The sequence below is a fragment of the Typopeltis vanoorti genome, chromosome 4, assembly GCF_054136105.1.
Source record: "Typopeltis vanoorti isolate ZY-2024b chromosome 4, IOZ_Tvanoo_1.0, whole genome shotgun sequence".
NCBI lineage: Eukaryota > Metazoa > Arthropoda > Arachnida > Uropygi > Thelyphonidae > Typopeltis > Typopeltis vanoorti.
Window position 1 is genome coordinate 19007598 of NC_143552.1, and position 25449 is coordinate 19033046.

At 36.4% G+C, this 25449-nt stretch overlaps 2 protein-coding genes across 4 annotated transcripts in view; one reads left to right on the plus strand and one right to left on the minus strand.

The window, feature by feature from the left end:
• LOC150107140 (homeobox protein Nkx-6.3-like) overlaps positions 1-10983 on the minus strand; it is a 162641-nt gene extending 151658 nt beyond the window's left edge. For both annotated transcript variants that reach the window (XM_090391020.1, XM_090391019.1), the window contains exon 1: positions 10848-10983. The gene's annotated coding sequence lies outside the window, so the exon portion shown is untranslated. The remainder of the gene's footprint in view (positions 1-10847) is intronic.
• Positions 10984-11124: 141 nt separating this feature from the next.
• The window catches only part of LOC150107142 (homeobox protein Nkx-6.2-like), a 45133-nt gene continuing 30808 nt past the window's right edge, over positions 11125-25449 (plus strand). The window contains exon 1 of one of the 2 annotated variants that reach the window (XM_090391021.1): positions 11125-12073. In XM_090391021.1, coding sequence (XP_090247147.1) covers positions 11599-12073 — 475 coding nt within the window. In that variant the 5' untranslated portion in view covers positions 11125-11598. The remainder of the gene's footprint in view (positions 12074-25449) is intronic. The other variant, XM_090391022.1, reaches the window with a different exon arrangement.

Here is a 25449-nt window from a genome sequence, read left to right on the forward strand (position 1 = left end):
ATTATTAAATTTGTCCATTCTCTACCGTTCCTCGCCCACTGCTCGCGCTTGTATTATCCGGACCTCCCATCCAAATGCACTGTTTCAACGAGCCCTTAATAGGCCGCCTTGTCAAGTAACCCAGGGGGAGTCCTGCTCATATCATGGCTTTTAACTGTAATGACCGCCCCCCGCTGAAGAATCTCCTACAGCCTATGACCTTATGTCCGCCGAGAGTCAAGTGGAAAATCAAATTTCCGCCCAACACTGACGGTTCCGAAATTAAATACTCTCGTCCCCGGCGATGCATCCACCGAGGCCCCCTCTTCGATTAATTTGTTGAAGTACCACACGACTAGCTCATCTCATAAGGGCAGCAGTATCACGTCCTTACGGGGGGGGGAGTGGTGTTCTTCTGGGTATATGTACATCTCTACGGGAGTCGGCATAAGTCCGACATTGCGAACTTTTACACGGGGACAGATTCATCACTTTAATCAAATTAATTCCTCTCATCTGTATGCTCTGGTTATGCGATTCATCTGTCTAATAATACTTTTACCCTCGTGTGGAAGTTAAGTGGGGGGATCTTCATGTGTGAAAAAATCCTCCTGCTTACTCACTGTTCGGTACTTTTGCGCTCAATGAAGTGACCCGAAAGCGACGAACAAAAATCATTAAAACAAGTGCTCCATTTTATCAACTGCTATTCAAGCGCGATGCCCACGAAGGTCTTCATGATTGTCCTTGTCCATGAGTTTTTAATTCCTCTGATATTTTTCAGTTGTCACCCAAGCACAAAAAAGATTTTAAAGGCATAATACTTGAATATGTCGGAGTTTCAGGGTAAAAAAAAAAAAAAAAAAGATCGCGTTTTAGTTCAGTTGTAATCACTAGTCTGAAAGATTCAAGACATGCATTCTTGGAGACTTGACACTCCTTTACTCGTAAAGGTCAGCTAACTATGTACAGTATATATTATTTATCATGTCTTTTAATTTTCTAGCTGAAGACATCAGAAATAATGTATACTCAAGAGTGTCAAGTTTGTTCTCTGCACAAAATAGAAAACCCGAATGGCCGGTCATGTCACACACCAAAGGCATTATGGCTGCTATATTTATGAAAAATGGTGTATATTCTAGGGATCAGTTGGTCTGTTTTGCAGAATCAAAAGATCCAGTTTCTGGATGGAGAATCTTGTCACCTCCATATGAAACAGCTAATTCACCTGAGTTAAAAAGATAATTGCGAGACAAAATTGGTCACCACAGCTTAGTGGAAATCAAGTCACATTTGCTGGCCTGGTTGATCGAGTGGTCAGCATATCCGCTCTCCAACCAACAGGCTGCGGGCACAAATACCACTGTGGACATGGATGCTTGTGATTTTCTGTAGGCGGGAGATGAATTTCATCGCCCGATGTTACACCATCTCCCTGCTTATTAGACGGCTGAAGTGGCTGAAAAAGTTCCATGTATGGTCGCTAGAGCAGGGTTTCCTACAATGGAAAATATAAATATATAAAATATAATTCATGAAGTTAATAAAAAGGGGGGAAAGTTCTTACCCCATCCATGGTATTAATCCACTATCGTTTACAGCCCTTCATGGGCGGAAGTTGCGTAAAAAATACATAAAAATATGATCATAACATACGCTTTGTATAATCACCTTCTCTGAGAAGTCCACAGATTTCTCTTACAGGCTCTTCATGATCAAAACTCGCAGAATCAAGATGTCTCTTTGGAACACGAATGGCTAATTGAGTTATCCAATTTTCTCCTTACTTTAGGAAGGGTGGTAATTCAATGATCTTTATTAAACAAAAAACGTTTAACAATATCTCAAATTATCTCTTTCTATCTCTTGATCACGATTACGACAGGTGGATGATTTTCATGGCTTTGGTTCAAGAACGTCACGATGTTTTTTAAATACTTGAAGTGGTTCCTGATTGGTCTGCCGAGTAGGATTCCAGGATCACCTGACCTTTAATCTACCCGTATTACTAATTCGCTACACGTTTACACCTTTTGGTGAAAAAAAGAAAAACAGTAACACACCACAACAAGTATTGATGGATTCCAAGTAGACGGGTCTTCACTAAAATGCATTCTATTTTCACATTTTTTTTTTTTTTTTGGAAAAGGTCTAATTTTTAAATGTATGTAACTGAAATCTGTTTTTTCCATATCTTAATCATTTTGAAAAACAGATTTTTCCAAATGATTAAGATATCTTCGTACATATATTTCTGACGTTCAGAATGACTCCGCTGGGAGCATATGACTGTCTTTTAAATATTAATTATACTCTGCATTAAACCAAAGTGTTCCGGTTTATTTCTTATTTCTTTATTTATTTCTTAAAATGTATCATATATAGATGACAGACATTTCCTATCTATAACTTGGGTTTCCATTCCGCAAAGCAGACAAACCAGCCTGAGAACACACACACAATTAATAAGCTGGTCTTTGACTTTAAGTTAATTAGTTACATTTGGCCATAACTCCAGCCAATTCCTTGGGGCGCAGTGCATTCCTAAAACAAAACAAATTACAAAAAAGACAGTGACAGACAATGTCACTGAGGTTAACACATCCATTTTGGAATACACTGCCCGACACAGGACCTTTTTTTTTTTTTTTTTTAAACAAAACTACATACACGCTCGGTGAGAGAACTCTGAACAGTCGGTTCTCTTTTTGTAACCTACAAGCAGGATAAACTCAAATTGCGCTTTGAAATCAAATATAAGTACAATATTTTCGGAATAGCTCTTCATGACTACGTGCCACGTTCTGTTCTTCTGAATACCTTGCTTACAGCAAATAAAAAAATAAATAAACAAATAAAAGGCATTTTAAACCTAAATCTAAATGGACTACATCATGTGTTTTAATAAATGACTGAATGTTTTGTATTTTCCTTCGGATCTATATTTCTCGTAGATAAAAATAACGAAATGAATTGTTGATAGCCTTGTTGATAATCAACTGATATTTAAAAACTTCCTTAACGATCAAATGCGAGCTGATGACCTTTCATTCGATCGGTGTTTACAATGTGATAGATTAAAAGCGTTTTAAAAGGTCAGAAGCAACGCTGTCGATAAAATAATCACTGACCTGCCAAGTGACGCTATCATTCTCATCCCTCATAATTTTACTTCTCAAACTACAGAAGCGAGTGTTGTAAGGGGTATTTTTGTCTAATCTATTCACCATAAGAAAAATTTATTATCATAGTTTTTTTTTATTTTATTTTGAGAACTAATGAACTTTTGGGTTCTTTCACAAGATGCGACTTTGTTGCGTCACCACATTTTAAACACAGACACCGATGGATCGAAATAGGTTTAGACTTTTATGCCAATAACCAAAATTCTAAATTTATTCATAATATTTGTTTAAAAAACTTAAAATTACTAAAAATGTATAATTTCTCTACGTAATATTCTAAACATATTTGTGTCCTTTTTTTTTTTTTCCCATGATTTTCTGATATGTAGCCGAAATGGTTATCCAGAATTGTGTACTATAACCACGGTGGCCAAACTGCGGCTCGCGAGCCGCATGTGGCTCTTCTTAAGTTTTATTGCGGCTCAACTAACAAATAAAAAATATTTATAATTTTTAAACTAAAAATTTTTTTTATTTATAATTTTCTTAATTTTCTTAATCGAAAAAGATACATTACTGAATTTCGTACTTCTTATATTAATAAAAAGGTAATCATTTAAATTCCAAATGATTTAAATATTAATATTTTATTTTTAAAATTTTATGATAGAATATTTTGTTGCATGACTCTTGAAAATAAACAGAAGCGGAAGTATATCGACGAACATAGAAATTTTAAGGAAGAATGGGAAGAAGACTATGCTTTTATTGAGAAAAATGGTAAAGCTTTTTGCATCATCTGTAGTTCAACAGTGAGCAATTTCGAACTAGAAAATTTAAAACGTCATTATGAAAAATTGCGTCGCGAGTTTTCGTCTCAATAGCCAAAAAAATCTGAAATACGAATTAAAAAGCTTAAATATTCAGTTAATAACCAAATTAACTTCATGACAAAATTTGCTGAAGAATCTAAAACTGTAATAGAGGCTAGTTTTAAAATATCATGGAACATCGCACGTGCAAAACGGCCTTATACCGAAGGGGAATTTATTAAGCAAAACATTCTTGATACACTGGACTAATAATTCAAAACTTTTAAAGTTAATTACCGACATTCCTACCTCACGACATACAATTGAACGCCGAATTTCAGGAATAATAAACGTGGATTTATTATCAAAATTAGAAAACGATATAAAAGATTGTGTAGCATTTAGTTTGGCGCTTGACAAATCAACTGACATTACAGACCAACCACAATTAGCAATTTTCATTCGTTTCGTTATTGCGGACGGAGTGACGCGAGAAGAATTGTTAGATTTAATAGCATTAAAAGAGAGTACTCGTGGCGTTGATATTAAGGAAACTTTTGATGTTGCCCTTAAAAATGTTCCAAAAAGTAAATTAGTAAGTGTGGCTACTGATGGAGCAGCAGCAATAAGAATGTAGGATTAATTGGAATTTTAAAAAAAGATGAACGCATTCCCGATTTCATTCCAATTCATTGTATTTTGCATCGAGAACATCTTGTTGCAAAACACTTTAATTTTGAACATGTGTTTACACCACTCATAAAAAACGTAAATTTCATTCGGTCCAATGCAAAAAACTACCGTCAGTTTCGAAATTTTATTGATGAACTTGATTTGAATGAACAAATAAATGATTTATCGTTGTACTGCATAGTGAGATGGTTATCTACGTACGATGTATTGAACAAATTTGTAGCTTTATTGGAATTATTATCGAATTCCTAGATATAAAAAAGCAATCATATCCGCAATTAAAAAACAATGAATGGATCCAGGACTTAATGTTTTTTACCGATATAATGGAACATTTACAAAATTTCAATGCGTCGCTGCAAGGCAAGGACAAGAATATTTCAGAATTAAGTCAGAGCATTTTTACTTTAAAAAAAAAATTACAACTTTTTCAAAAAAATATAAGTGAAATCACTTTCCACGTTTGAAAAAAGCGACTTCAGGATGTGATATTCTTCCTACAGCCATCAGTAACTATCGAGCAAAATTAAACAACCTGTTGGACGATTTTGATCTATCGCATTTCTATTAAATCCATTCGAAATTGATGTAATTAACAACGGTTTCCCGCTTTTCAAAAGCATACTTCCTGGAACGGCATCAGGAGAAATGGAGTTAGTAGAAATGCAAGAAGACGAAGGTCTTAAAATGTTACATAAATCAGTAAATTCAATCAATGAATTTTGGAAATGTGTACCTACCATAAAGTACAGCCATTTAAAAAATGCAGCATATCGTTTATTATCAATATTTGAATCGACGTACTATGTTGAATCTCTGTACTCGACGATGAAATTCGTAAAATCCAAGTATCGTTCTCAATTAACAAACCAACATTTGAAAGAATTAATAAGAAGTTCAATTACTAATTACAAACCAAATTATCAAAAATTAGTTGCTAACTTAGAAATCCATAAACCTTCTACTAGTAAAGAGTAAATAAAAAAATGTAAATACATGTAAAAAAAATATGTAATAATAAATATAATGTTTCAAAAACTTTTTTTTCCTTATTGCTTATAAATGATATCGTATTTATATGACTGACCTTTGGGATGTGGCTCTTAACAATTTCTGGTAGATAACTAGGGCTTTTGTTGCAAAAACTCTGGCCACCGCTGTACTATTCTATGCAATTTAGAATAAATAATAATAAAATACATATCTTCATTTTTTCATCTTCGTACCAAAAAGTGAAACAGCGATCTCATACCGGGCGATGAAATTCACCTCACACTCAGAAACATTCTGAGTGTGAGGTGAATTCATTCCTGCTGCGGAATACGAACCCTCAGCCTGTTGGTCGTAGAGCGAGCATGCTAACCTCTCCCTCAACCAAGCTGGCAAGTGAGTCTCGCCCATTCATAATAATTGCATTTCCAGATTTATCAGTGAGAATTATATGCAAATATTGCTGAAGCCCTCTTAAAATGCCGCATTTATAAAAGCATAAATTTATCTAATTATGGTACTTTTCCAAATTAATATAAAGAAACGTCATCATTTTAGGAAACTTTGATATACTCTTCATGCAAATCCACCATCACTTAGCTGTAAACCTACAAACTGGCTAAGACGAACGGAATGAATTTCGAAAACGAGATTATTCTTGTGAAAACGGAATGTCTAGCAAGGCTAACAATGAATAAGTCGCTTGCATTGCCAAAAACCGATCAGTTAGTAAAATTCAATATTTTTGGATGGCTTTTCATTAAGTATAAACTGCTGAACGAAAGCCAAAAAAGCGATCGCTTATCTTCCAGTGAAGATAATGCATCATCTTTTAATGTCAACGTGAAATAGCACCCCCCCTTCTTTGATTAGGTCTGTCCCCCCCAACAAAGGCTTTGATTTATTTCTAGCCTAAAAATTCTGTTCATTTTTTCATACGCATGCTTCACGAGTATGCGCATGCGAACGTTACTATGAGGCGTGGCTTTGTGTAACGTCACTGTCATTGGGAAATGATCTAGCAAATTAAACTAAAGAACAGTCATTTCTGCGAACTGTTATGAAATAAATTAATTCAAAATGAATTCATATTTGTGCCCCCCTATATTTGTCATGAATAACTACGGCAAAGTGGATTGGAGGATTTGTTGTGAGTGCGTGATTGTGCTCCTCAGGTCGATTTTGAGGATTCTCACTGATCGATTTAATTCGGAGCTATCTCATGCTTTGCCGAAAAACAAAATGAACTACTGCAAAACGGTGTCATTTATTTCCACCAGAAGATATATTTCATTATGGCAAATATGTTTTTAACAAGAGGCCATGACCTTCAAAATGTTCAACTTCGTCGCACATTTTAGCAATCCCTCGGTCCTTTGTAACCGAACGTCTACTGAACACCCACTCACAGTTGCATCCCGTTTAAACTCCCTGACGTTTCCTCTTGTCGACCGAAGCTTCTGTATCTCTGGTGCTAGTATATACTTTGCACAGCATTCCGAACCAATCCGTTAAAGACTGATAACGAAAAAAAAAACAATCTAGATCTGACTTCCGCACATCTTAGAGAGCAGTAAAAAACATTTAGAAATTATTAATTACCGAAAAGTAATTAATAATTTTTCTCTAATTACGCACTTACTCTCATCTTTATGCTCTGAAAACAGGATTAATGACAAAAAGTAGTGAACGGAGCCAAGGAATTTTAATAGCTAATCAGTCCGAAACACTGAATCCGTGTGCAGTCAAACAAATTAAGTAATGCAAATTCCAATCACGCTAGATAAGACTGTCTGGTTAAGAATATTGCTTTCGAAGAAGAAAGAGTGAGACGTTTTTATCTAAATTTCAAATCTAGCCTGAATACCTCAATTCTCGGGTTAGGTAACTTCATCTTATCATTTTTTTTTCTTTGTCCCTCCCCCCCATTTTAAACACAAATATGAAATAGCATTATTTCAGACAATAATATGCAGTATTAAGAACCACGAGAGGGCGATAGTTGTCAGCCATACTCTCCTCCCTAATAACTATTAAATTCACTGATGGCCTTGGGTCAGCCAACTAGGATAACCAAGGGTGGAATTAGCTGCTCAATCTACTCTTCAAAGGTTAGGATAAATGGCTTCGCTTACTTCCTTTGAGGAAGTTGGCAAAGCCGTTTATCCTAATTCATTGGTGAAGCCAATAAAAATTATATATATATATATATATATATATATATATATATTTCGGTTTATATTTGCAATAAAGTGGGAATTATTTAGCGCCAAAAGTATTCAACACAATACCTTTAACAATAAGAAATGAAACTAACCCAAACAAATACAAGACTCTAATCGAAGAGTATTTATTTTCCCACAGAAATGAGGAAGCTCTGTTCAAAATAATTGCATAAATTATTGGTTTTTAGCATATTTGTATTCAAAGATCCAGTCTTATGTGTAAAACGTAAAATTTAAATGCTATTTAACTGCTTTGTTTTATTTTATTCCTAATTAATTGTTATGCAACTTTCTCTGTATGATGAAATTTTATTTTATCTGCGATTTTATTATGTAATTATATTATAATAATATGTAATATGTATATTCTATGAATGAAAATGCATTACAAAATTTTTGTAACTTTATGGATACCTGGATGAGCTGTTGCTCTTAAGTTACACATATGGTTATTCAACATATTGTACTATTATGGGAAGCTTACAAATAAACATATATCTTATCTTGAAAAAAAAAAAATAATAATAATACTTTTCAGGCATAAAGGTGTGGGGAAAACAATACTCATCTTTAACTCTGAATCACTTTCAGACTGAGTGGCTGCTGTCTGTTAATTAACAATTATTTGATCGTTTCTTAACATTTAACCTAAAATAATTGTTAATTAACAATTATTTAAAATTTTCTCTATCATTCAGTTTTGTGCATTTTACACGTGATGTTGACTTCGTCTGCTAGACTTTGCATTTTTGTTTTTATTGTTTGTTCGGAGGTATCTAAATATTATAAATTATTGACAATATTTTCTATATCTCCAATTACGATTCCATATTCACCAACAGTCTCGATTCAAGTGCGTCATTTTGAACATCAAATCCGATTTCTGAAACCTTTCAAACGTTTTTGAAAATCTCAATTTCCTCATTCACAGAAAGAAATATGATCGCATAACATGCTAGATTGGGCGATCATTTCTTCAAAGGGCAGTTCAAGTTTATTATTTTATTTATTTATTTGACCGAATAGTGATGAGAAGGAATAAATCAAAAAGTTTTGTTTTTTTTTTGTTTTGTTTTTTTAGAATTGCAGGTGATTTAGGTTCTGAATGCATTTGTCATTTTTTAATTATTTTTAACAAGCACACTCACGAAAATTTGGGAACTTATAAATGGTTTCCCTTTGACTTTTCATTGCCTTAAGGCCAAATAGGCAAAGAAAAAATCAAACTAAATATATTCTAGTTTCCTACACAACATAATAACTTTTTCATTTGCTTAAAAGGAAATTTATATATTTTATAAATATTTTAAAATAAATAACAATAATAGTGGGATTATTCAACTCTGCTAGTGGGATGATAGAGCTTCACACGAGAATAAGGCAGTTTTATTTCCCGTTTAAACTTTGCTGAAACAAGAAACTTCAATGACTCCCAGAAATTCGTGAACCTCATCGGATCACAGGAAAGTATAATATTTGAATAAATGTAATTTTTTTATTTTAATTATTATTAAAAATAAATAATTATAACATCCTTTTTGTGTTGTCACACAAAATGCAAGATTTTTTTTGTCATTATTGTTTTGTTACTATAGAGGGCGCTACTGTTACAACTGCTTTTTTATGTCTACAACTTGGTGACATGAATTGATGGAGATGCACGCGACTTTGTACAGTACAAATGAGTTTTAAAAAAAAGTGCGGTCAACAGTGCATTAACAATAAAGATGTTTGTGGTACACTTTTGTACCAAAATAATTCTGTGGGCCTCTGTGAACTCAGTGCTTTAATCACGTGTCAGTGATGTGGGACTAATTGGTGAAAAAGAAACCTGTCCTATCTTATAGTAAGAGAATTTTTCAAAGCTTCCTCAATAAAAGGTCCAGGTTAACTGATCTTAGACTGCCAGCAACGGATTAGGATTTACGCAGAGCAAATGACGTTTAGAAGTCGATCCCAAGTCTTAAGTACGCTTTCGGCGTGTTGATATTCCAGTCCGTTTTTTTTTCCGGATATCATACATTTTTTTAATGCCAACCAGTTTTGTGTTTTTCCTAAATAGCTGTTTCTTTATCGATAAGTTTCCTTATATGATATGTCGTGTTATTTTCCATGTTAAATACGTCACCATCTTCGCCTGTCACGTGGTTATCCTTGAGTTACACGGCATCTAGTCACGCACCGCACAGAAGTTATCTCTGCCTCCGATCTGATTTTTTTTCCATCGAGAGTGCTCTGTTGAATTTAATTTTTTTAATATAATAATACTTGATGGCAGAGATTAATTATCGCTCCCTTCTTAAAACAGAACATTTAATCTACCGCCGTTGAGATAAAACATGCCTTTCTAAGATAAAGATTTTTTTAAAGGAATTCTGTATAGATGAAACTGTAACATGTAACGTCTTTCTAGACGTTACTCGTTACAGCTAACGAATGACACTGAACATCTGTGATAATCAGCCATTCAAAAATTTTCTTTTTGATTTTTTTTATTAAATAAAAAAGTTCGAATCAAGTGTAGTTGCATTTTCACGCAATTTGATAATCATGTCTAAAAACATTGCACAAATAATTTAAAAATAAAAATTGGACTTTAATTTACAAGCAAACTGTCGAGTTCAGAACTAAATAAAATGTACAATTTAACCATAGCAACGTTCATTATGATTTAGCTTTCCGCGTGCCTTCACCGATCAATGCATTTCTCAAATAATGACATCTAGTGACACAATATTCAACTACGATGAGATTTTTAGCTATGCATACATAAATTAGTTCCCCTCCCCCTCCTCGCATGAGAATGAAGATAAAAACTAAAAAAAAAGTGCGAAGCCAAACACAATACCAAAAAATCTCAAGGAAAAAAAAAAAAAACGAAAACTTGAAAATGGGAATATTACGAGAAATCTCTTCGCCAAAAAAGTTTAGCAGAAGAATGAGAAAATGCAGGTGCTTATAAAACAGAAAACAGACGAAATTTCAACATTTTAAAGGAGAAAACAAAGTAAACACCCTACCTGCATGTCTGCTACGCAACCTCGCAGAGGGAGCTAAACAAAGTCTGTGTTCTTAGATAAGCCTAATTGCCTTTAAGAGAACACAACGCCTCGTTACGATATGATGCGTACCTATCAGCTGAATCGCTAATTTTCCGTATCAGCCCTTCACACGAGCTGCCTTCTTGTGGGACAGCGCGTATGCACGTGCCACCGCAGGGTCATTCGGTTCCAGCATGCTTCATTAAGTGTCATTCGTTTGTTCGTGGGAGATAGCGAGACAAAGTTGCCGTGTTACACTTAGCCGACATATTGGCTACCTCCGTCCCCGCAGGCGGTAACAGGGCTGGCGAGCTCTTCGAGGGCAAACATTGGTCGTTGCTGCCGATCGGACGCGGCTACGGCAGAGAAAGAAGTCTGAGGCCCGCCAATCGGAACAACGCGCGAGCCCCGCCTCGCCGTCGCAAGAAAGAACATTTACACACTTCACGCGCGCGATCCGTCATTGGTATTTCACACCCATTTCGACGGCCTTTTCGACACACGGTCGTTGCACGGGCTGCAGTCTGCTTTGGGGGTCCTATAACGCACGAGACTTTTCGGACATTTCGAATGGAGTAGATGTCGGTGATTCGTGGGTCGGCGTGAAGGCAGGTCTTCCTTCCCAAACGTGCTATCGAGACTTGCGCCCCTCCGCACCTGGTACATGGTACACACGGCACTGGCCTCAACTCTCTTATTTTAAGACTCGTGAACCATTCTCCCGTACAGGATGTTAGAGTTCAACACCCCAGCCACAACGACAGCGGCTAGTTCTATGTTATCGATGCTCAACATCAACATGGAAGCTTCGAGACAGAACGCATTTCTGCTCGGCAACCCTCCTCTCGCCGCGCTGCACTCCATGGCGGACATCAAACCTTCTCCGGTCTCCCCGTATCCCAGCACACAGGCTTTGAAGCCGTCCGCCGTAGGACTCGGTAACACCTGCACACCATCGGCAACCCCACACGGGATTAACGACATTCTCAGTCGGCCAGCGGCCATGGCCGCCGGTCCTACCTTAGGGTCACTGGGCGCACTGCCCCGCTTTGGTCTAGGGGTCGGCGCCGGTATGTACTTCAGTGCAGCGAACGGTGGACTTCATAAATTGGGACTAGGTGAACTTCCAGGTCGGCCGCACCTCTACTGGCCTAGCATGATGCAGAGCCCAGCTCTGTGGAGGGAGCGGTTTGCTTCAGTCGCAGGTAAGTGACTTTGTCTTTTCCTTCATTCTTCTCCGAACAATAATCCCAGCTTGAATAAACATCGAAGTAATTTCCGATCGCGACGCAATAATCTCGCTTTGTTTTCTTAAAACGAACACTTGAGAAGGACAGAAAAGATTAATTATTGTTGAGTGAACGTTCGGGGTTTATGAGTTTTGATCAACAGGCCTCAGTTGTAAATAAACTCTCAAAATAAATCCAGTGTGGGAATTTCCCAAACTATCTATTATTACGTCCTTAATAGTCAGCGATAAAGTCATTTCATGACCTTACTCAACACTTCCTGTTCCTAAGAACCTCTTGACTTTTAATGACTACGAAGATCTCATCGTTATCTGAAACTGGTTTGACTGCAGCAGTCAAAAGTTTGGACAAAACGCGGAAATTAATTTACAGCATTTCTGTTCGCATGAAAAATAAATTGTTCTGCTACAAGTATTTCACGCATTTCTCGTTAAATATATTTTGGTAAGTTTGTAGATATTCGGCACTTGTTTATTCGGAAGATTAAATCCCAATGGCTCCACGAATAGAATTTCTCAAGAATTATTAGTTCGTAAAATAAGTTTGAAGTTGCGCAGAAACAATTTTAATTACTTTCTTTTTACTGATGTTTCTTTGGTAAGCAGAAATGACTTCCAAAAGTGAAATTTGATCGTTAAAAATCTGCCTTGTCATATTACTAATTCTTCTATATTTATCATTATGGTGTGTGTGTGTGTGTGTGTGTGTGTGTGTGTGTGTGTGTGTGTGTGTGTGTGTGTGTGTGTGTGTGTGTGTGTGTGTGTGTGTGTGTGTGTGTGTGTGTGTGTGTGTGTGTGTGTGTATGGAGGGGGGGGGACAGCGGTTTCTACCTTAGACGTATTTGTGTATAGATTTAATATTCACTGCAATAAATAAAAAAAGACATTAATCACAAAGTTAATAGAGCATTAATCCTAAACATCTGTTCTGATTGTCAGAGCAACATCGGTTGCTATGACAATTAGAACTGAAGACGAGAACCTCTAAAAATATTAGTGTTGCGTTAGCCTACTTTATCATATAAAGCTCATGAATAGAAACTTTTTCTTTTCTTTTCTTGTTCTTTTTATTTTTTTTTTTAAGGTTTAATTCTTAAGTTAACAAATGACAGAAGGGAAGGAGCAGGGATAAGAATCCTTCTGGCGCGTGTTTTTTTGGTACTTCTGAGAGGTAGTCTGTCGTGTTTGGGCCAAAATAATCTTCTTCCTTTGTGCACGTGGCTGTGGCTCCCTCGCGACATCACATCCTGTTTGGAGATTTCGTAGCAGACAGTAGGGAGACGAGGACATCCTGATGAATGACACTTAACACAAATTTCGACTAAATGGCACATTTGGAAAGTAAATAAGAAGCTTGAGGCTGCACCGCGTGAACTACTGACCCGTTTAGCATAACTGATGGTATGAAATATGAACGCAGAAACTTTTAGACCCTCCAATTGCAGTTTAAAGCGGAACTGTCTGCTCTGTGTGTGTAGAAAGGAATGTCGGGAAAGTGGAAAGTCACCGTGCTGGACAAAGCTAGCAAGCGGCAAAAAGGGAGAGTTTAGCGGGGAACAGAGTCGATGCAGAATCGGAATTGTGTACATGGGAGTCCAGCACTGTTGCAAACGGAAGAAGATGCTGGAAGATGACCGACACTTCTTCGTGAGCTCATTCCAAATACTCCGCACACCAACTTCACGATCTAATTTCGCACAATATTATCCGATCCATGTTTTAATTGCTCCCCACGTGCTTAAAGGAAAAATACCGAAGGATGCAATGAAATAAGCACAGATGTGCGTTTTAGCCCAACGCGACGATACAAATTCGCGTATTCGTTAAACGACAGGAAGATTAATGCGAACATTCCTATCTTCTCGTGCGTAAAGAAGTGATCACGCTTATTCTCCCATCTCTTTATCACTTAAGCAATTATTTAAGAAACGTTAAGTAGAAGAGCAAAGCTAATTATGCCAGGAATTACTACTTTATTAATGATGGCCAGAATCCTTTAAAAGTGTATTTCGAAGTGTTGGTGCATTCGCTCACACGAATCAATGAATGCTAAACACTGAAAAGCCCTTCACGGGAACTTGTTCTCTCTTCGGAATACTTTATGCAAATTAGAAGCGGTCTAGCGTGCCACAGAGAAGAGTTTGGCATCTTATCAGTTTGTATTTAAGACTTTACAGCTAAGATCTAGGAGGTTTTCAGCTCTTCCACAGTTTCAAATGCGTGTAAGCCACTGCAGATATCATGAGCGAACACATCGGTTTCGACGGTTACGAAAACAAGCATCGCATTGCTTCGTGATTAATGTATAATGAGACTTTTTTCTAAACACAAAATCGCTTATTTCTAACGGCACACGTAACCGAAAACGCTAAAAAATTTTTTTTAAAAAAAAAATTGAACAGAATATATCATAATTATAATTATTCATAATAGGTGTTGGAAATAAAGTTAAAAATTGCTCCTTAAAATCAATTATTATAATTTATTATTATTATTATTTAATGGATTATATAATCCCAGTAATTTAGCTAAATAATTTTCTTTGAAACGCTAGAAATTTATGACAGTGCGATTAAAACCAGAACTAAATTTGTTGTCTAAATTAACTGGATAAAGCCAATTTTTAAAGGAATACCAAAATATTACCAATCCATTAATTCCAATATTTAAAAAATAAAATTAATAAAGTATGAAATAAATATTTTGTGTCAATATTCTCTAAATATTGACACAAAATATTTCTTTCATAGTTTGTAGAGTGACATAAATTGTGCTTAAATATCCTTCAAGGTTAACCAAAGATGAACGAAATCAGGAATTTTCGCGGTCGTCGACGAACATGCAATTACTTTCTGTACTGCATTGTGCTTTCTTTGAATATGATTACATACTCCTCCGTTCATGTCGTATCTTCGGTAAAAATCGTCAATCAATTATTTTGATCGCATTCCGTCGTGATTTGTGTCAAACGTATTTATGCACCAAATGTCATTCCCACTAGTTCAGAAACAGCTCCGATTATTGGACTGACAAGGTCAGACTGGTGTCACAATGTCAAACATGAACACTTATTTTGTCGGTGCATTTCTTTATAGCGAGATTATTGAAACTGCGTTATTCACATCATCAACATCCTCGAAAATATTTATCTTATGAAAACAGTTTGACAATTTGATTATTGAATACCAATTAAATATGCAAAATATATCCCGGGATGAGACACTATGGAACCGCATTTGGGTCTGTTATATGAAAAATCACACCTCTCAGTGTTTTATAAGCGCCGCATGACGAAGTAATCTCTGTTAATCAACAGGGGCCTCTTCAAATGCTCCCAATCCGTGCCATAAGAAATTCAAGCAATGTCGTACCGAACCGAGATCAAAGAACTCAGCTATAATTTGGCACAAGCTTCAATAATAAAAATGTCGAGATCGTCCCTCGGAGGACGAACCTTTCCATCTTTTTTCTCCCCCTTTCTGGGCACTCATGTCAATTACTTCCAAAGGGGATAAGGTTATAATTTATGGGGTAATAAACTCCGATAATGATGCTTCAGAGGAAAATAATGCCCTGGTTTTAAGTAGAATGCAAAATGGAAACAGCAATCTCTCTCTCTCTCTTTCTCTCTCTCTCTCTCTCTCTCTCTCTCTCTCTCTCTCTCTCTCCCCAATCTCTTGCACTCACTTGTGCTATTATGACCCAAGCAAAGAACTCTAAATCCTCTTACAGATTAAAAATAAAATTATAACCATAAAACTGAATTTCCAAGAGAAACAAACACGTGTTGTACAAAATATGCGTCGGCTTATTTCGTGAAATCATTTCTTACTGCAATTTCTCATGTTCACCGATTTGTGGTCTTCTTTGCAAACAAACTGCGGTGAATTCAAAAGTAATCAAACCTCCTCGGACACAAGTGGAAGATAAGGAATGACTATGCCCCAAGCAGTTCTTTATACACTGACGAAAACCATCCCTTCAATGTAAAATGTTTCTTTCTTTCTTTTTCTTGGCTTTGAAATAGAAACAGGATAGTATTTCAGTCATCGCCCTTCCAACTCAACATACGCGCGCGCATACACAAGCACTTTCAGTGCCGCCTTCTTGTTTCAAACAAAACTCAGAAGCGTTAAATCAAACCAATTCTTCTTCTTTTAAGATGGCCAACAACATTGTTTTTCTTCTTTGTTCAGCTGCCGTGTAAATTGTAATCATGTTTGTCTAATAAAAGATCAATTATTTGAAGTGCCACCCAATCATTTCCTCTTTATTATGAGCATATTTCTTAGCAACACTTCAATCGCGTTACTTCTCTTGGATCTTACATTTATGTTACCATTTCAAAAACCGAGATGGGAGTGAATTTCTTCAATTCATTCATGATCTCCTTAAGTGTCCGGCTCAAAGGCCTGTCTCGGCCAACTACTTGGCATTATACGAATCTAACTTGGCCTAACAGTGAATTCCATCTCCACAGTTTGCCGTGTCAGTCAATAGCGTGTATTCTCTGGGCGGCCAAGCGGAACTGGAAACTTCTATAGCTGAAGAGATCTTATAAAGATTGTTTACGTTTTAGACGGAATTCCAATCCAGATATTTCTCAGATCTAAGTGCAAAGCGCAGTTCTGAAGGAAAAATAAACACCTTTTAATTGTAAAGAAACAAAATCAAAAACACCCAAATTTTGATAAATTGTGATATCAGTTGCTCATCAAATTAATCGCAGCGTTTTCGTACTGCCTTGACTGAAGTTACATTAAAAGAATAAGATATTGCCTTTTTGTGCGCAGTTTAACTTAGATTTTAATTAACAAGAATATTCGAAAATTGATTTCAACGTCTTTGTAACCTCGTGCGCTAAAAAAAGTACTCGAAAAAATAAAATAAAATAGATTCCGCTATTTCGCATGGAGATTAATTTCTTTGAAAGCAGTTGGATTGATTCAATCCAACTGTTGAGTATTCCATCCATTTACAATATTAAAAACAAAACCTTATGCTTCTACACATAAGTATATTCGTATAATTAATCTGTTTAAGTTATACGAGAAAAATTCCCTCGAGTGATGTTCCAATGCACCTCTTAGTCACCTTAATCTTCTCTATTAAGAAAAAGGTTAAATAATTAGGAAAAAAAATGAGAATTTTGATCAAGGAAATGTAGGTCTATACAACGTGATCAAGTGCTGATCTTGCAATATTTTATTTTAGTTGTGTAAATCCTCCTTCAGTTACTTGACAAAAATGGCATGTTCAGAACTCCACGAGATGATTAGAAGTCAAGAAAGTCCAGAGCAAAAACCGAAAAAAAAAAAATTCTGAGATAAATCTTTCTGCAGGTGAATTGTTTTCTTGGTCCATTATCAATGAAGAATCTGTAATTTGCCCACACCAGCTCGCTTTGTCCCCACTTAAGAAATCTGAAGAATCATATTAGTAGATGCAATCTTCATAAAGGGCAAGATCAGAGTATCACATATCACGATTACACAGAATAACTTTGGTCCTGTCAGAGAGACAGTTCACTCTGCCAACACCATCCGTTAGTCTAAGGGATTTAACGTCTGACAGCGCAACATTTATCAAATTTACTGATGACCTTTCCTTTAGCACACCACTTTTTGCGTCACTGCAACAGTTACTTAAAAGAAGAGCAATAGGATGTCAAGAGGGTAAAGTGCATTCTTTAAAACATATTCTCAATGTTTCTTTTATTAGATGATCGAAAGGATCACTTTGGTCTCGTTTGGTAGCATAAGACTGAAAATTGTGCAGTTTAATTGGAGAGAAAAAAAATAACTGCAAGCAGAAGAAATATTATGAATCATTGTTGAAAATCGTGCGATTTTATATGAGAAAAAAAATTATAAAAAACACAGACGGTACATCTAAAATGTGAATTGTTGAAAATTATGGATTTTCATTAGAGTTAAAAAATAAAGTACAAACAGACGAAAGAGTAAAAAATTAAACAGGAAATGGCGCCATTTCTGATATCTTCACTTTTAAATGAAACATTAATTCCTTTTCGAAAGAGTGGGTCGTATGTGTGTAAATTACGGTATAACAGCATGAAAACAAACAGTCGCGATGAAGAATGTGCGTTTACTCTGTGCATCAGTAAACCAAACTGTGCATCATAAATCTTCATTACAGGCATATAACATCATGTTAACATCTGGTTATATGGCGATGGTAAACACTGATCATTACCTCATTGTCGTCGTGAGTGAAAGTTAGGGATACGCATTATCCTATATGAACGCGCTAATCTGAAAGACTCCTGCGCCAGTTTGTTTGGCTATCAGTCGGATATCGGAATAGAAGCAAATTCTCATTTGGTTTTCATTGCAGGGGAAATTCATTAACGAGATGTCCCACCTTTCACCTGCATCGGTTATGCGGATAAAGAAATATTATTTACAAGTCCTTGAAAACATCAATTATTTATTACATGACTTGTAATTTATCTTGTACTGTTTTCATCTTTTATAACCTCTTGATAACGCTACAAATGCTTGAAGGTTCATGCAATCCATGTTAGGATCCACTCTCCTACCACCAGTCTGCGGGTTCGAATCCTGCCGGGGTATGGATGATCACGATTGTCTTTAGGGTGGGAAATGAATTTCTTCGTCCGGTGTGAGATCACCACTCTGCTTATTGGAGGCCTGAAGTGGCTTGAAAAGTTCCACTTGTGGTTTCTAGAGCAGGGTTTCCGGATTATGTAAAAAGTAAATTAAGAATACAAAAAATATATAAAATTAACAACAAAAATAGAAAAAATCCTTGGTCCACACACAGTTCTAATGCGCAACATTTCGAAGATGGGAGTCGCATAAAAATGAATATTACATTTATTTTATTTTATTTATTGTTTTTACGGTTATATCATAAGATTTCAGTCATTTCTTTGTCACACCATATTAAAAAGAAATAAATATCATTTACAGTTGAGACTTTAATTTTATTCGCACAGCACAAGATTTTTATAAAAGTGTTTCTGGGTCGTGTTAAAAATTGTATCACTTTATGGCTTGCAGTAAGTTTCGGTTGGATCTGCATTGCAGTAAGGGGATTAGGATGAAGTTATCAGCCCCATCTCGAAAATGCATACGTTTGACTTACTCTAAGATATTATTGGATTAATTCGCATTGCTTAACCGTTTTCAAGTTATTTTTAGCTCTTCTGTTTGGATGAGGGTGATTTAATGCAAATCTCTCTCTCTCTCTCTCTCTCTCTCTCTCTCTCTCTCTCTCTCTCTCTCTCTGTGTATTCTATACTTCTATTGTTCCTGTTCCTATTGTGATAACAGTGCAATATTCAGAACACTGACCTCATTTTTTCTTCTTCTTGTGTAGAAAAAACTGTTTCACAACGAATTAACTTTTCATGTTAGTCTTCCTTTCAATACAAGTTTATATCGATGAGACAAATTCCATTACTTCGCTTTCTTATTCGTTGTTTGGCGAAGTGGTTGCTATTCGTCTAATACGCGACGTTGAAATAGTGGACTGAAACAGCACATTTCAGAGCCACTGCATGCAACTCGCTAATGCGCAAGTCCTGCTTTGGCTTCGATCACGTTTTTCTTCCTTCTAGGCCTACTCTCCACGACCATCTGCATGATAATGGAAGTCAAGTATTGTCAATTATTCTTTCTTTAGGAATATATTAGGAGACATATTAGTTTGTCCCAAGGTTCTTCTTGAAATTGAGATCGGTATTCTGTGCACGCAAACTAAGGATTTGCACAATTTTCTAAGCCATACTGAAAAAGTACTTGAAGTATGATCTTGAAAGCATCCGAAATTTAGGAAGAATATTGCATATATTAGCATAATATATCCACTAATATATCATCACCACCACTAAACTTCATCTGCTCCAGCGTAAGGTATTCGCCATACTCACTCACCCATCAGATTATAAAAGGGTACAGCGTGATTCGTTGTTCCATATAACAAACTGTCAATGATCTAGAAACCAGTTACAATGTTTCTAAACACCAGTTTAGAAGTCCATACAACTCTCTGCCTCGTGTTGATGTACTAACCTGAATTCGTGTATGCTCTTTGAATTCCTGAATCTTTTTCTAGTCACTTCATTTTCCCAATAAGCAGGGCGTGGGTTTCACTTCGAGCGATTAAAATCATCTGATGGCATTCATCAATATCGATTCCAACAGTAGGATTGAAACTCGGAGCTCTTCGCTAGAGTTGATACGCTATCCGCTAAACCAACCAGGTCGATTTATCTTGTACAACAATATGTGCAAACTGTAACAACAGAAATATTCTTCATGTGACATTTAATTTTAAAGCAAAGTGATGGCCTAGTAATAATTATCAGAGCCTTATAATGAAACTATGCTGAAATAATTTCCAATTTTTATTGGGAATTAAGCTGCTTGAAAGAGCAGCAATGCATTCCTAACAACGAATCTTATAACGTGTGTGTTATAGATATCCTCAATTTATTGTAAGGTTTGCAGCGGCGAAGTTTACTATTGTGATTTTAAACGCATCACACCGAAGTTTCGACGTCATGAGTAGAAATCGGAATGACTTTCTCCTATTCTGTTAGGAATCATTATCAGCTTCTTACTGAGGTATGATTAAGGGAGAGAGATGAAGGTGAAATGAAAAGCGCTAATAAAATAATTCTTACTCCCACCCCCCCGTTGTGCTATCTTTAGATCTACGATTAAATTTCCCAGGCTTAATCAATTCGTGATATCTTATGAGAATGCGTACAGGTATCGCAAGCGAATGCACTCAAATGGGAGAACCGTGTTCCCTCTTCAAGAATAAGTCAACGTGATACATAATGTCAAAACTTTATACTTTTATTTCTTTTATTACAGTTCATCTGGTAACGAACAGTGACTTACAAAACTCTTCAAGGATGCTTTCGAACCAACCCCAAGTGGACAAAGACTACAATTAAGTTTTTCCTCGTTGCATATAATCACCTACAAGATCTCCCTACTATGAAAACAGATCAATAACCAAAACCTTCGGAAAAAGAAAGCCGTCAAATATACAAAGAGATGATCCTCTGTTTACTTTTGTCTTCTGTTCCTTTACGCATTTTCTGCATCAGGTGATGCGAATATCTTTTCTCTTACGACGAACCCTAAAAACCTGGCAAGCTACCAAACAAGTGATCCGCTTAACTTTTCACGACAGGCCACCAAACTAAATGAAGGCGGCTTCCGTTACCTCAACTCAGGAAAAGACCACCGTAGAGATTTATGTGAGGGGTTCACTGTCATCAGAAAGACAGACAACTGCTTTGTACTCTTTATTAATTTGCCGTCTGGACAGATATAAATAGTTCAAGTGCAGGCTGAAAATTTTCTTCCTCAATTATGTTCACATAATTATGAGTTCTGTGGATTAATGATTTTGAAATACTGAGGTGGGCTTTAGGGAAAAAAAGAGAGAGAGAAATAAAATAAGGCCTTCTCTGAAAAGAAACGACTTTAGAAATTGCAAAATAAAAGCTAACTGATTCAAGAGGTTCACACGCTTGCTATGCTGTTATGAAAGTGTGTTGCCTTTCTCGGGGAGCATTTGTTACACTAAAATACACGATTTCTATAGAATTATCATCCTTAAGAAAACTGGATGATTTGAAAGGTGAGCAGAAATCCTATTTTAGTCACGTAAAAATAGTTTCCATATTTAATATAATATAATGTGAGTTTATACAACGAATACGCCGTTTCAAAACAAATAATCCTTAGTCCTTAAAAGGGCTGGCTTAAAGGGGCGAAGCAAGAATGCTCTCCATATTTTCCTTCCATTATTTATCATAAATGGTGCATTAATAAAATGATAAAATATTAAATTATAAAAAGAATACGCCGCATTTCTTACAAAATTATTATATAATATATAGGTATCATGCGAATTATAATAACAACTAACTTTTTTTCATTTTATAGAATGATTTCGATATTGATTCCGAAACCTTTTAATTAGTCAGAGACAAAATAAGTCGATGAAAGAATGGAATTAATATTTTAAAACTATTATTTCCTCTTTAATATATTGCGCATAACTTATTAAGAATTATGGCTATTAAAAGCAGGTGGCTAGTTGTATGCTGTATTCCAAAAAATCATAAAAGTCTTTAAGTTTTATTTAGCTGAGTAATGCAGTTTTTCGACATAAGAATTCGGATGTGGGCGAATCTCGCCTTGTCACGAAATTTAATGTAAAAAGATGATACCGGTTGCAAAGAGTTTTCATTTAAAATAAAAAGAAAAGAAATTAGTCCAAATGAATCATTTTTGAGAGTTATATTCAAGATGATGACTTCGTGCCTTGATCGGTAGATTTCGGCATTCATCGGCATGTATTACAATTCGCGTAGCAAAATGTATTATTTCCTTTATTTCTCTTTGCGAATGTCACCCACAATAGCCCAAGCACTTAAACCGATGTAACTCTCTTAGCGGACATTTAAGAACGAATAACTCCTTAAGGAAGTATATATTTAAACTCTCCTAAAAGTTATTCCCCCGGATACGTACCTATACGTGTGTTCGGAACAGTTAAACCACACGACGTTCTGCATACATTTGCAGTATTTATGTTTGTGTCAAACGACCACTTTGTATGTGCTCCATAGCTTGAACAGTGCCGCCCTCTGGGGACTGTGTGAACAAAGTGCGGTTCACCTACTGGCCAGAAGCTCAACATTCCTCGTGTATCTTTCCTGTCACAGGTTCTCCTCCTCCTCCTCCTCCTCTTCCCCCACGACTAGTTGAAGAGCACTAACAAGAATGTCCGTGTCTGCTGCCTCCACGGCCCATCGAGATCAGGCTTCCGCGTCTTCGCTAAGCGAGTCTGAACGAAGAAGGAGAAGCAGCGGGTGCAAGCTGCTCGCCTCGTTTCGAGCAAGCAAAGTCTGGTATTCTCACCAGTTTAATTTGCTACTAATTGCAAGCGGCTTCGCCCTAATGAGGAAACTAAAACGCAGATATGTTTTAAAATTGAGATAGTTCTTTATATTTTAATTACAGTTTCTAATTAGTTAATTATATTCTGAGTTGTGCGATATGTGATCCGTGGGTAACAAAAACAGTTCATCCATCAATGCCATCCACCCGCATCGTGCTATTTAAGAAACGAGGGCATTTGATATCTTTAAGTGTGAGGTTGGAACAACCTTTACAACAACACCCTGTTTTCAGAAAAGAGCGCGTGATAATTATTCTGTTCGCTGTTTTATCTTTAGCTTTTCATTTGTTAAGGTAGCGGCAACTTGTTTTCATCAGCTCAACTGAATGCGAAGAAACGAACTGATTTAATTAATTAAAAAGAGCGAATCGTTTCTGGACCTTTTCATTACCACGAATCGTCTAAAATCTGAAAATGCCACCTCGGTTTTTAGCGGTGTTTACGTGGACGGATTCGTAATAGGGATGTGTTTTGAAGAGGTGTTAATTGTCTGGGACTCACATGCGTCATCAAGGGTGTGAGTACGCATATCGCGGACTGAGAATTGCAGGTCTAATGTGATCAGTTCTGAAATCTATTTCATTGCAATAAAATTGTGAAGTATCTTCTAAACGAAAAATGTTTTAACAAAACGGACAAACAGAATATCACTGGAGGATGATCAGTACTGCACAAGATAAAGTTATATTCTGAATATTGAGAGTTTCAAATATATCCGAAAGCTCTTGACTAATTTGGGCGATGATCATTACCCCAATCTCCACGTTCGACTATGTCTGTTAACAATTCGACTATTTATTACGATAATATTTTTGAATTGCTCAAAGTCTAAACCATCAGTGTCCATTTTTTTCCCAATTTTTAACAAATTTCGACTGAAAGGGGAAACAGGCTCCTCTCTCTCTCTCTCTCTCTCTCTCTCTCTCTCTCTCTCTCTCTCTCTCTCTCTCTCTCTCTCTCTCTCTCTCACACACACACACACACACACACAACATTCGGTGCCAAACTATTGCAGGATTCACAAACCGCTTGTGTCTGGGAGTGATAAATAAAACTGAATTGAATTAAGTTATCAATGAGTAAAATAGATGCACGCCACTTTCTAATATTTTGTTTGTGAGCGCCCCCTTAGTTTTTTCTTAACTAAAACTACAACTTAGATACAATAAATCAACTTGTTGGAAACTGAAGCTACTGACAAAGCAATAACGTTTGTGTGTGTGTGTGTGTGTGTGTGGCGGAAGTATGCTTTTCACCACTTCCGTTGCAATTGCGAGATAACAGTATAATCTTCGCTGCTCTCTCACCACTAGAATGGGTTACCGCCTTGTTTGCGAGAGATAGCAGGGTAGAGAGAGAGGGGGGGGGGGGGCTTTAAATACTAGAGCCGATACGCTTAACTCCACGCCTGCGACAAATTGAGGAGAAATCTCTACTAATGATTTATAGCCACGATAACTGGAGGGGTTCGAACCATATGTGAACTTCGATACGAAGTGTTCGCTTAAAGCACTTTATAAATGCAAGATTGGCTGATTGGCTTTAGACGCCGATCTCAAAAGTCTGTAGCGATTCTGGGCGTAATAAATTCGACTGTGAATATTATTATTTAAAGGGAATCCAGTATCTATTTGAGATAAAAGAAATGAGTGAAAGGGACGAACACCAATTCCACATTTTATGCCGTATAGTTTTAAAATTTACATCTTCGATAGGCCACATTTTTCGTTTAATTTTCTGTCAGAACAAGAGTAGGTGCTCCGTAATGGTTACATGCAAAAGATCGCGTTGGCTCTATTACTATCGACGCAAAAGGCAATATAAGGAAGAGTTATACTTAACAATTTTGTTGCAAACAAGTGAAATGTGATTTAACATATGAGATGGTCTTTGACTACTTCAACCATGTCCGGATTTGATCTGAGGTATGCAAATCACGAAACGTAAAATTTGTCAGCGACACTGAATGCTCAGTGCGTAATCCATGACAATCTCTGCAGTACATACTCGGATGAAGAAATTTTATTGAAAAACTAATTGAGCTACTTAAAAGACACGGTCTTCGAAGAGTGCGTATTGTCACCATTAGTTACTTTTTCGATTTAAGATTTCGCTGACCTCACAACGCTGTTTCAAACTATTCGATCTCTTCAGAAGTTAAATGGCTTCCAATTTCTTCCACATTTTCCAGCCTATAATATTTAATCCTTTGTGTTCGCACAAAAGGCAGCTCTTAATTTCGTGTAACACGAGGGACTCTAGAATTTAAACAAGGCACGACTATTAGTGACGAAAAACCTTCTTAACCTTAAAGAATATAATTTGACATCGAAATAATGTGTGAGACACTAGCAA